Here is a 13,342-nt window from a genome sequence, read left to right on the forward strand (position 1 = left end):
CAGGCTTTTCTGGTTATTACCCGTCCCCTTGGTGTTATGTAGATTGTTCTGCATGTAAACGGTCTGCAGAGTCACACACCCTCAAAGTACACCCTGTAGCGAGTACAACTCTAACACAGAAAAGACCTGTCTGTGCTGCCCCAGAACGCCTCGTTGGAGATTTCTCTTTTTCCATTTGTTTACCAAAATGGACCAATCCGCGGAGCTCCTCACACACCAGGACCTTTAGCGTACATTTTCAACTAACAGGGAGTCCCCATTGACTTGCATAGAGCTCCCTGGTTGGTAATAGACGAGTTGGGATGGTGGAGAAATGCTCTCCGCAGACCCATTCTCACAGCGTTATAAACCTTTTCTTACTCAATATCAAGCCACACTTATTGTTTTTACTTCGGCTGTGAGTGTTTGTGTGCTCAGGATGAGTTTCGCACTGTATCGCCGACCCGGAAACCACACCAGTAAGCCAGCTCACTGAGCAGCGAGCCTCGCAACATCCCGACCAATCAGAGCACACTGGGCTCACATTGAATACCGGTGAATACACATACTTTACAGAGATGCTGTATGAGAAACCGATGTGAGTATTGGAAAATATAAATCTATTTTAGTAGACCTCAACAATGGAATTATGATCAGTAGAAATGGCCATGACATGGGCCCTTTAAGTTGGCGTGACGTTGAAGCAGCAACCCTGCTGTAGTTCGTTTATAGCATAACGTTAGCATTTTGCTTCTGGCGATTAGAGTTACGATTAGAAAATTATAAAAGTAGGATAGACATGTGGAGATTATCCGGCTGAACAAAACGTGACCCGTCTCTCAAATGTGTGTCAACCACAGACTATTTTCCAAAATCCTATGGAGAAATTCCATTGCGGTTTTGTCGAGGGAACCCATGCGCAGCTTACTTCGGGGTTTTAGGACGTGTCACTGCACCACTCCATATAGAGAAGGCAAGCTAAACACATGCTCTTCACCACCCTCAGTGCTTTTCTGCTTCTAAAGGAAATCAGGTGGACACAACAAGCCCGAAGAAAAGTTTTTAGTCAGAAAATGAGGATAAAAATAACTTACCATCGTCCAGCGTGATGTCCTGTAGGCCGATGGAGCGGAAGGTGGGCTCCTTCTCCTCAGGCTCCTCTTTGATGTCCGGCCTCTCTTCGTCCGAGGGGAAGGGTCCCTGTGGGCTCAGAGGGTGAATCTGAGGCCCCGCTGCCACCGGGGAGAGGCTGGCCATGACCGGGCTGGTGGCCTGGGGGGAGTGCTGACCTGAGTGCTGCTGCTGCATGGGCCCCAGAGGACTGCCACCTGATGTGGGGGAGGAGGAGGTGGGAGACTGGTAGGGCAGCGATTGGAGCTGAGGGGAGGAAGGCCCTGAGTGGGGAGAGGGGATCATCCTGGTAGCAGGGGCGCTGGACGGGGTGGGACAGGAGGCTGACCTCTGACCCACGGGGTGGTAGCCCATCGCTCTTTGCAGCTGGGAGGGGTGCTGCCCCGCGAGGGGGTGGCCGCCGGGAGAGGGCATCTGGGGGGGGTTTGGGGAGCAGTGATAGCCTCCGAGTGTGTGCAGGCGTGGGGATGAGGGGGAGAGCATCGGTTGTTGGCTCTGGGGAGACCCAGCTATGCTGTTTGAGGAGGGGGGAGCTGATGGTGAGGAGCACGGGGAGAAAGGGGACACCATCCCCATCCCCATTGGGTGAGACGCTGCAGAGACGCTGTGCTGGAAGGGCATCCTCTCGTAGCCCTGAGGGGGGAGGGGGGACTGGCCGTTGAAGGGCAGGCTGTGGCCGTGCTGCATGGACTGGTAGGAGGGCCGGGGGGGCGCAGGGAGAGGAGCAGGGGTCGGGTGGAACGTCATGTGGAAGTCTGCGGGGGGGTGGTGCAAGCTGCGACTCTGGAGGTGAGGCAGGTGCTGGAAAGGCGGGGAGCCCAGGGAGGGGCAGGGGCCCTGCAGGGGGAGCAGGCCGTGGGGGGAGCCGGACAGAAGGCCGTCCGATGGGTGGCACTGCTCCGGAGAGGGCAGCTGGGGGCGCACCAGCCCGCCAGCATGGGCCAGGGGGAGGGACATGGGGGAGACGGCAGAGAGGTCCAGCTCTTCTCTGTGTTCCTGTTTTACCAACACTGAAGGGGGAGAGGAAGGGAGATGTGAGGAAAAGGATGATACAGACAAAAATACATCAATCACTCAAATACTGCTTGAATCAGAAGCAGAATTCCTTTATTCCCACACACAGGGTATAGATAGAGACGAAAAATAAAAAGAATACACTATTAGATAAAAAGGTATGTACATAGTATTTAAAAAAAAAAGTAAGCAGAAAATTCAGGGCAAATAAGTGAGCAGCAGCAGTATTTATAAGATCAATGAAGTGTAACATTATGGAATGAAGTGTGGTGGCGGGTAGATTACAGTAAGAATATACATTAGTCAGGTCATTGTATTGCACCATTGTCAGTGTCACAGCAAGTGCTGCTGCTGCTAAGTCCAGTGCCTTCAGGCAGCTAAACAAAAGCAAGTTGGTGTTTCAAGTAGTTTTTCCACATTTTCATCCCCCACAAGTTCACCCAATCAGTGTCTTTGAAGTTCAAATATGTTTCAGTAAAACCAGAAAAACTAGGTCACAAGAGCCTAAAAGCCTGTAGAACAGTTTCTGAACTGTATGGTTTGTGAAATGTGTCTCCTTCCAGATGCAAAAAGCTTAAAAAAAAACGAGTGACATTGTGACGGTAAATGGGGACAATCACTTTTACTGTGACAGCACACAGCTCTGCTATGCCAATCGGTAACCTATTTCCCAATCTGGTGCCTTGTGACAGTGAGTTTTATTTTTATCCAGCTCTGAATTAGAGGGAGAGCATATGTTGTCAGTCCGGGTGCCATCATGTGAAATGTTGTGTGGGAAGAGAGGAGGCGAATGCCCCGCAGCCCGGATCAGACCAACAGAAAACGAGTTCAGTGCTATTGCCCTCTACTCACCCCATCATGCCTCTGGGATTGAGAGGCGAGGGGGCACGAAAAGGCCAAACAGGGTTTATTCTGGCTTTAAACGGAGCCAGAGGGATATCAAGGGTAAAGCAAGGGAACTGTATATTTAAAAACATGAAATCCTGTTTTATTATGGCTTCAAAATGAAACCCAGACATTTAAAAAAATCGTTTTTTGCTTCTGTTTGATGAAGACCCCAAGGACAAATAGAATAGAGCCAAAGGTATATCAAGGGTAAGTAAAGGGTACATTTACATTAATAGATGTTGTTCCTTCTGTTTTAAAAAGACACTTTTCCCCCAAGGTCAAATAATTTTTTTTCTGACTGAAAACCAACATTGAAATCATGTTTTAACACAGAACATCATAGTTTGTTTCTTAAGTTTAAAAAAGCAAAGTAGTGTTTATTGTGGCTTCACACCGAGACAGAGGTACAGTATTTGGTGGGTAAGGGAAGCGAATCAAAATTGATTATAAAGGTTTGACAAATAGTTTGCACGTTATATTAAATAAAGACAATGTCTCTTTAAACATGTCACAATTTTCTCAGAATTCATCCTTCAACTGGGCCAGGGCCTCTGCAGCCCAGACCACAACGAAAACTTTTGTATTTGTTGCCGCCATAATGCAGGCGGTGTCCGTGGTTACATTAGTGGTGTCAGCGACGCCGCTTGATTGACGGAGCAGGGTAACTCTACTCTGCTCTGATTGGCTGCTCTGATCTGTCGACGCTGAAAACAGGAACTGTGAGTGTTGAGTGGGCGTGCTTGCAAACAGAAAGGCTGGGTGGGTGGAGGGGCAAGGCCGCATATACGCACGCGCACACACACACACAAACTTACACACTTTTGTGGTAAAACTCAGGGGTGTGGATATGTTGCACAAAATGCTCACATGCCATTATATTCCGCCAACGGTGTTTCAGTATGACTAGCTTCTCGAGGAAAATAACACAATAACAATATCAAATAGCACGGCAGGAATTTGCCTTTAAGGAAAAACTTTGAGGAAAATGTCAAATCAAAATATTATGATTATCCCTTATTGCTAAAATACTCGTATGAAACTACGGATGGTCTGCGAATATATAAAGTGTCCTGGATTGCAAAAGAAAAAATAAGGTTGGCTTGGTAGTTTGAGTAGGCTTTACAGAATAAACAGTTGGCAGGTGTTAATGTTATTGTTAGTGGAGAAGCCCCAGTAAACCACAGTGATGCTTTCTTTGGAGAGCGCAAGAGAGAAACGGGGTTAGTGAAACCCCTGTGGAGAAGTGTGCAACACCGAGAGCACGTTACAACTGTCAATCAAACGTCTTGTCATTATCTTTGGAGATGAGCTGCAACAGGGAGCAGTACACCCCAAGGAATGCAAAGTAAAGCTTGAGAGAAACCCTTTGTCGAAATGTCTGTAAAAGCATTAGCTTGTGCTCCCTTACCTAACCGAGGGGATTGTCTTCAAATGTAGCAGCTTTAAGTCGGAAATGACCAATCCAAAACTTTCATTAACGCTCTATCTCTGTCTAAAAGTCTGGAGAACTTCTTATCTCACCTGACAGGTAAGTGAAGCGTTGCGATTGGCTCCTTTTCCGCTTGCCATTGCAGACGTAAAACTGCACCTGCACAGCTGAGCCCACAGACTTACTGTGGTAGGGAGGGACCTCCACAATGATGCACGACTACAAAAAAAAACATTTGACATTATTTACACTCAATTATTGCCAACACAACATAAAATGAATACAATAAAATGTAAATGCTAGCACAAAAGAAATGAGTAAAAATGTTGCAGACAATATGCAGTATAAGCGTTTTACTACTTACTCCTTGAGTTTTCTCACGCATTATTTTTGCCTCAACTTCCCACTGTGGTCGTCCATCTGTGGTTAGGAAAACATATATATAAATGCACAAACCAGTGATACTCCTAGTGCAGGCAGGGAGAAAGATAGCAGGAACATATATTACACAACATATTACAAGGGGAAGCTTTTACCGAGCATACTAGAGGAAATGTCAACTCAAAAAGGTTTCTTTAGATTGAACAATAAACCTCAAATTCATAAGAAAAGTGACACATTTGACCGATCAGTATATACAAAAAGACTTGAACAGTTCTCCTGTGCAGGTCTGGCTGAAATAGGATGTGCAATGAAGAATACACCGAGAGTTACACAGTATCATTGTATTACATACGAGTTACATAATACACATGAAATAGGAAAAAAAATCCATTTAGTGAAAATTAAAACAAACAAGATAATAAATAAACCCAGGCCACACATGACCACTGATGTCTACATTTTATTATGAGGACCCTTTTGAATTAAAGTCTGCTATTTTTCAAAGTAAGTTTCCTCTTCTGGAGAAGCTCTCTGTGTCCATGTTAAAGTTTCCTAAAGATGATGTCAGTGTGCAGGGCTTCCTCAAACAGACGGGGCTTGAGAACCCTACGAGACTTTGAGCACACGATTTCAATTTGTTCTGGAGAAACGAGAGACATCAAAACAATGTCATTTTGAAAGGCCTAGAAGCCGTATGGAGACAATCTTAGCAGCTATTAAATGGTAATCAAATGTCCAAATATCCTGCTGTTTGTCTTGCCTGGTTAGCATGATGGGACAGAGGAGTGGAATAATTGTATTTATTTGAAAAGGCCTTAACACACTGCCAGGTTTCTGGCTAGAAAACATCCTTTTCCAGCGTTCCTATGAGGGATCTAATTCTTTGGCGAGACATCTTAAGGGCAGCTGCTTGAAGGGAAGCAGTCGGGCTGAAAACAGACTTGCCGTGTGGTTGGAAGAAATCACAATCATCGCAGCATGGAGAAGAATACAAACTTTGACAACTAAGTGAGTACTGTATATTCTCTCAGCGGAGTCAAATGAATTTGCAGTTGCCTGTTTTCATACTGCTCGCATGGTGCGAGCGTACTCCTGCACCTGCACGGCCTCTTCCTCAAAACCCAAAGGATTCCCCCAAAAACCACCGGCAGGCATCTGCACCATGTTTGCAGAGAGGCAAGCCCATAATTATGTTTCCTTACAAGCACTCAACTGTAAGCCGTGTAACATTTACAAAGCACTCTCTACTGGAGCTCTAAGCAAGTGATTTACCTGTTCTTAGCTCACCCTAACATTAGTCATAGTTGTAGTTATCCATAAGCCAGTAACAACTCTGAAGACACTCGTGAAAGAAATCACAGACGACAGATAGCTTTTCCTTTCTCCTCTGAGCAAATGACCTTGAATGTCTTTGCAGCTGACAGCAGTGCATTATTGCAGCGCAGCTTGTTGACATTCAACAGGCAGGAGCGAGGGCCCCACATGCTCCGTCAGACAACAAGCACCAACAGGCACCTCGAACCAAGCTGAGACAACGACTCCACCATCCAGACACCCTGCGCACCCCAGTCAGAAGGGAAAGAGCGAGCACCTATTGCCCCGGAAGATCGCACAAAAATAACAAAAGCTGATTACTGTTTATTTAAAACATATTTGTAAAAGCCCAGTTATTTGCTCTTACAAGAGAAACAACACAGTGACTACAGAACACAGGCTCTATTAGTCACTACTCAGGGCAGTCAGTTATAGCCTTTAAAGTTCATTCTTTTTCTACAAACATTCATCCTTGTAAAGTTGAAATACTTATACCAATTATGGCGTTATTCTGAACTTCATTGCTTGAGAAGTCTCGTAGCTTTGAAATGCTAATCTTGCTTTTAGGGAAATAATACAGAGAGAAAAACAATAGAAAGTCTGTCACATGTTTTAAACAGTATTCACTTCGTGTAGATTTTAGGCTTTAAGGTAGCAAAGAAAACAGGACTCTGAAGCTATACCATCTATTTGTATTTATTTAGTTTTTTTTAGAAAGTGGCAGGTCATATAAGATTTCATTCTTCTCCCTGCTCCTTTTCGCTCAATGGTGTGTTTATAGAGACATGTTTTGTTGGCAATTATTGTACATTTATTGGGGTATGCGTACCATGAGCGGGACAAATAAAAATGAAATGAGATGCCTACTACCACATGGCAAAAAAAGACATTACACTTTGACATTTTTCTGCTTTTAAATATGATCCCACACCAACAAATGCCCCATGCTCTGTGCCTGTACACAGAGTCATTTATAGTCCCATCCCACCATCTCTGTGTACGAGCAACCAAATCCCAGTTTCTCCAGTTCCTTATGAATCTACTGTTGTCTTCAAATTCTGACAGATGGTGGAAAAATGTCTGTCACTGCCTCTTTTTTTCCTTTTCTTCCATTCCTATACTTACTCCAATCAGGGCCTTTCTGCACGAAAGCAGGCGGATTAGTCGTGATGAGGGGGATCATTTACACAAACCTAATCAACATCATCTTCCACTCCCCTTTCTCTGTCTCTTTCCACAGTCCGCTGCCTTCGTGCTCCATGGGGCCCAGCTTTCCCTTCATACCCAAGATGCACCTCTCTAAGCTTTCCACTTGCTGCTGTGCTATAAAAACTCGACCATCAGGGGGTTGTTTCAACCGTGCTACCTCTCTTTGCCATGCTTCAGCTGCTACACCTCAAAGAGCTACAGACATTCCTACAGGCTGAAAGAATCTTAGACAATGGCTCTTACTCGCAAAAACAACACCCTTCAACTTTCTGCCATGTGTGAACTTGATTCTGTTGCTCCGCATCTCAACGGTGCCTCAGGCAGGCAGAGACTGGCTCAACGATGGCTGTCCATTTAACACTTCCATCCAAGGGAACAGCTACAGCATGTGTTTTGATTACGGAGTGATGTACAAAAGAGAAGGCAGAGAAAGGCCAGTGACTGAACAGGGTGAATTGCAAAGGGAATTTAACTAAGTAACGTATTTAGCGTCGGCCTTTGTTAAGATTAAGATGAACTTTTATTAATCCCTCATGGGGAAATTATTTCTCTGCATTTGACCCATCCTAGTGTTAGGAGCAGTGTGTTGCCATTTTGAACGGCGCCCGGGGAGCAATGTGGGGAACGGTGCCTTGCTCAGGGACACCTCGGTAGCACTTGGTCTTTCGGGGACTTGAACTGGTGACCTTCCAGTTCCCAAGCCAAGTCCCTATCGACTTCGCCACCACCGCCCCCAGATATAAGCAACTTTCAAAGTCACAAATAATCACACTGCAGCATGAAGCATGCAAATTAGCATATGTATTGACCATATTAGCCTGTGCTGTTAAGCATGTGAATTATAAGATGTATCATTTTGTGTTAAGTAAAGATGACAGTATTTTGAAGAAGCTTTGTAGACTGTGAAAATAATGTTTGTGTAATATATTGATACTGCAGTGGTTTGAATAATCAAACCAAAAGACTGTAGAGTTTGCTACAAGATAGAATGCGTCTGTGTAAACAAATGTGTACAAATACTGCAATGTAAAAGCCATGTCAGGGTTTGCAGTGCATTGCCTCATGCCTACTTGAGAGACAGCATGGGCAGAGATACATCTGTTCTGCACCTGACAGAATGCCCTGTGGGAATAGAGGACTTGTTGGGGCTGAGTTAAAGACGCACGTATGTTTTCACATCCCCACTGAAATGTATCGGACATGACTACCATCAAATCCTTCTGCTGACCTCTGCACGACCTAGAAAAGCCTCTGAATCCAACCTAAAGAGTAGAAATGTAAATGAACAACACCCCAAAGTCTGTTTCTTGGCCACTGAAGAATACCCTATTTTCCACCACATAAATGACAACCATTAAATAGAATTGGATTTGCACAGAGGTGTTTCAAAGGTAAGCTGCTGTGCACCTACCAGGGCCTTTCTCCAGGAAGATGACCTTGGACTCTGGGAAGAAGTTGGAGCCGGTGATGACCATCTCTTCTCCCCCGCTGACCAGACAGCTGACCAGGCTGAATTTCTCCACCTGGGGCAGCTCTTGAGCCGAACGCTGGGCTGGGAGAGGAGCAGCAGGGTGGAGGAGAGAAGGAGGAGCGTCATGTGCCGAGCTGTGATTATACACTCTGCAGTCTACTATTCAGGGTGGAGTATAATGTATAGACAAATCATCAGGAGCTCCTTTAAACATTATGGATGTTAAAGGTCCCGTATCATGCTGTGTTTCATCGATATATTAGAGGTCTCAGATACATAACAAACATGTCTCTGTGTGTTTGGCTCCAAACACCAAACAGATCATTGCAGCATTACCCATAATCCCCTCTGTTTCAGCCCTGTTTCCAAAGTGCTGATTCTCTGTCTGTTACTTTAGATGAAAATAAGGAGCCCCTCCCCACGCCCCTCTGAGAGATATCTGGTTAAAAAGAACACAATGGTGCTCTAGGAGGAGATTCAGGTGATAAGGTGGGGGGGGGGGGGGGTTACCTTGTTGCTGATTGGCTAATGGTTACACAAGCCAACACATCGTTATGACATCATAAAGTGGCCAAAATCTGATCAACTCAGTTTTTATATAAATGGATCAGGACAAAAAGTGAGCGAATCTTTCCTCCTGAATCTTTCAGAATCTCTTTACACAGAGGGGACACATGTTGATGTATACAAGACATGAACAAGTGGATTTTGCATAATAGGTGACCTTTAATACAAAACCCCCCCAAACAATGTGCCTTAAAATAAACCACAAATTAGTGACAACACCTCCCTAAATGCTTAACAAAAATGGCACGGATAGAACTGAGCGTTTACATTTTTAACAAGTATCAGACGTTCTTATCTTAAGTGACTTTCAATGAGAGCAAACAGTAGTTTGAATCAACATTTCAAATCGCCAGACTGCAAGCCGGCTAATAAAGGAGTGTGTGGGAAGGTTTGCGTGCATGTGCTTTTCTGAATGAACATGTTTTGGTGTGTGTAGGCGTGTGTGTGAGACTCTGGTTTGTTGACACTCACAGCACTCCACAGGGATAGAGGCGGCCTGCAGAGAGAGCACCTTCCCGTTGGGTTGTGGGATGTGGACTCGGAAGACCACGCGGACCCGTGTGTTCTTCCTTCCGATATCCGTCTCCCCCTTCCGCAGCTCGATGTCTGAGTTCCGCAGCTTCAAGATGCCAGCACAGTCGATGCTGCAAAGTAGAGGGGAAATAGTTGGCTCCTATACGGGAATCACTAAGACAGGCATAAGTAGTGAAGGCCTGGGAGTGATAAAACCGACCACAAGCCCGGTAGGGAGTCGGCAAATTGAGTGTTGAATGACAAAATAAGAATGCCTGTGAATATGATTTATTACAACTGTAAAGGAGAAAAGCCCTACCAAATCCCTTCCTATGAGTTCCAACTTAAATGAAACCAGACCTTATATAAATAAAATAATCAAGGGGATGCAGAATCATAAATGTTTGAATAGAGTTTCTGCTCCATGAGAAACTCTCATGTTGGCTTAAATTAAGAAAATCTACTAAATCTCCCTTGGAAGATGTTATAATCCTATATGATCATAAACATTGTTATTTTTGTTGGACCGGGCTTCCTTCATGGTGGTAAGCTCATAACTGAGGAATGTAACCCCCGAAGTGCTTCAGACACCTACCCGGCTGTCATGTTGTTTTCAGGCAGGAGAGGAATTTCGAGAACTTTGGTGCTGGTGACTACAATTTCTTGGCTGGCCGTGGCTACAGTTTTCCCGGTGATCCGGTGCACCTGGTAGAAGGCGTGCGGCCTCAAGTAGCGGTCGTCTGCTGTTCCGATGAACATCTGCAGGTTGATGGGCTTCTCAGTGTAGCCAATGAGCTGAGACATGACAGAAAGAGAGACAGAGAAACAGATGGGAGTTATTGGAGTCCAGATGAAAGGAATACTCTCTTCATTTCCACTGACTTCAGAAGGCCACCCCTTTTGGCGGGAATCTAAATGTCAGTTCGAGGGTGTTGTGTTAAGTCTGGCAGTCCCGCTGGAGGTTCATCTGGTCGTTTGGCCGAAAAACACGCGTTTTTTCAACTAATGGACTTACGATTTTTTTCCCCTCAACCGCCTGCCCCTTAACAGGATTCCATGCAAACCACCGTTACCTCCTAAAAACCCAGCCTTAAAACCTGGTCCGTTCAGTCGTTCCACAACCAACACAAATGTGTATTGCATCTACAGTGCCTACTACAACAACAACAACAACAACATAAAACTGAGAGAACTGAATTGGCTTTGAGATTATTAGAGGAATTGAAGTGGTCAATCATTGGATCAATTTACGAAAAAAGGTTTTAAAATATACAAAGCATCATTCACACGCTCCTCAAGTCATTCTGTGACGTCTCGTGCACATAAAAAACCTTTTAATGGTTACGCTGGGGCTGAAAGGGAAAGAAACGACCGTAAAAATGTCAACAGCCTTTTCAAATCCAGTGCTTAGAGCAGGCCACAATGGATGGCATGGGGCACCTAAACTACTCGCTGCCCTCTCCATTCATCACAGTGATGGCACCGCAGGTGAGAAGTGGAATGAAGGACATTTTGTTTGCTGTCAGGTAGAGACAAGGGGAAGATGGAGAGGCAAGCAGGACCCTTCCTCCTCAGAGGGACAGAACAAACAGGCAGGCCACACAATCCCACCTCTGTTGTAATGTTGCACTTGGCAAACTGCGTGACGGCAAATGGCACCCGCGCCTCCTGCACCCTCCCATCGCACTGCCCTCACATCCAGCTCATATGGAGGGACGTCCATTGAGTCTCACAGAGAAGAACAAGGCCATTCATTGCTGTTTCAGCCCGGGAACTGCCAAGCCTCAACCTCACCACAGCTGGCTACTGACCCTTTCCTCCCAGCAAGTTTGCGTCACACACCGCTGTGTCAACGTTTGGTGGAAAGAGAAAAAGTGGGTGTAGCTTGGGATTTGTCATTTGCTGTTCCAAAACCAGCTAAATTAGAAAGGATTAAAGTGGTCACAATCAGGCCCTGGAAACATCTGCACACAATAACAGGAGCAAAGCACGAGCAAAGAAATGCGTGCTTTGTTTCAAAATATCGACTTTCTCTGAAGCCGATAATTGAACTGAACTTGTTTGCAGCAGGATTATGAAACACAGCTTATTTCCAGAATAGGTAAAGAGTGTACTGTGTTCAAGGGTTGGATCGGTGTTCATGAGAAAGGCTTTCATTGGATTTACTGGTAGCCTGTGTTCATTTTTCCTTCACTCTTCCTCTTCTGAGACGGCCCCCTGTGGTGTAAGAAGTTACGGTATGGGGGGCACCAACATTGAACTGAGCTGTGGAAAAAGTGAAATATGCGGTGTTTACAGCGAGTTATGCGAGAGGACGAGCCTCCAGAGGCATATACTAGGCAGCCAGAGCTATAACCTGAATAATGCTTCACTGTTCTTAGCTGAATACAAACATTGAATCTGAAGAGGGCTATGCTACTGAGCTCAATAAAGACTGCTTTGCTTCCCAAAAAAAGGGTGGAATTTAATGTCGGAAATTGTATTTCTGGAAAGTAAACAAAATACTTTTTGTTACTACTTAACATCACGTAAGTTAAGAGCACAGTGGTAACCTTAACCTTCAATTTGTTTAACTTTTGCAGATAATCAAATCTTTAGTATCCCTTTCCAGGAATCAAAGACACATTCTTCTGCAGCGTGGCTCACCTCGTGTCTCAGGTCGATTGGGAGCTGAGAGGTAAGACGTTTGTCAAATGTCTGGGCTTAGAACCGTAGGCCAATTTAACGGAGCTTCAGAGAAAGCTACGAAGCCATGAAGCTTGAGGTCCGGCCTGGTTCAGCTCACTTTAACACTCTGTGTTCGGTTGTTTACCTACTGAGAGCAGATAAGCACTGCTAACAGACACACATCACTTTTAAAGGGAAACATAAGCAACAACTAAAATAAGCACACATTTACAACACAAAAGCCTCAAATGAAAGAAGGGATGTATCTTCCACTAGACAGGGTGAGACATGTTATCTTCTTGATTGAAATGTCTTCTTTTGTGTAAAGCATGTATTTGTTGTGCATAATTACACAGGGTGAAGGTTTATTCATCAGTAGCAATAAATCAATAGCTATTTTGCCAACTGTTGAGTTTGATAGGCATTTAAAGTTTAATTTCCAACCCCCAGGCTTTGTTTTGAATCAAAAACTCCCTGCCCAAAGGTATGTTGATGTTCCTCCACCACATCCTACATGTGCTTTAACTGCTCAGTGATGCAGGCATGTCTGAGATTGAATGACTAAATGGAACAGTTATTCCCATTGGGTGTGTCGAGCTTCAGCTTGCTATTGGTTCCTGTAGAGCAGCATTACATCTCTGTGATACGAACCACAGGGATGAAGGTCAGGGAAGGCAGCTTTCTCCCACAATAAAATACATACAAACTCCCAGAGGGTATGCATTTCTGAAATACAACCTCAAGATGAGGCCTCCTCACTTGTCAAAATGGAATAA

The 13,342-nt window shown here is 44.9% G+C and overlaps 1 protein-coding gene across 2 annotated transcripts in view; it reads right to left on the reverse strand.

Moving 5' to 3' along the window:
* The window catches only part of nfatc3a (nuclear factor of activated T cells 3a), a 63,773-nt gene that overhangs the window by 17,305 nt on the left and 33,126 nt on the right, over nucleotides 1-13,342 (reverse strand). For both annotated transcript variants that reach the window (XM_034076149.2, XM_034076157.2), the window contains exons 4-9: nucleotides 10,495-10,694; nucleotides 9,858-10,030; nucleotides 8,760-8,900; nucleotides 4,806-4,861; nucleotides 4,534-4,660; nucleotides 1,074-2,120 (exon numbers count right to left, since the gene is read on the reverse strand). In XM_034076149.2, the coding sequence (XP_033932040.1) occupies nucleotides 1,074-2,120; nucleotides 4,534-4,660; nucleotides 4,806-4,861; nucleotides 8,760-8,900; nucleotides 9,858-10,030; nucleotides 10,495-10,694 (1,744 nt within the window). The remainder of the gene's footprint in view (nucleotides 1-1,073; nucleotides 2,121-4,533; nucleotides 4,661-4,805; nucleotides 4,862-8,759; nucleotides 8,901-9,857; nucleotides 10,031-10,494; nucleotides 10,695-13,342) is intronic.

This window comes from Pseudochaenichthys georgianus, chromosome 3 (assembly GCF_902827115.2).
Source record: "Pseudochaenichthys georgianus chromosome 3, fPseGeo1.2, whole genome shotgun sequence".
Taxonomy (NCBI): domain Eukaryota; kingdom Metazoa; phylum Chordata; class Actinopteri; order Perciformes; family Channichthyidae; genus Pseudochaenichthys; species Pseudochaenichthys georgianus.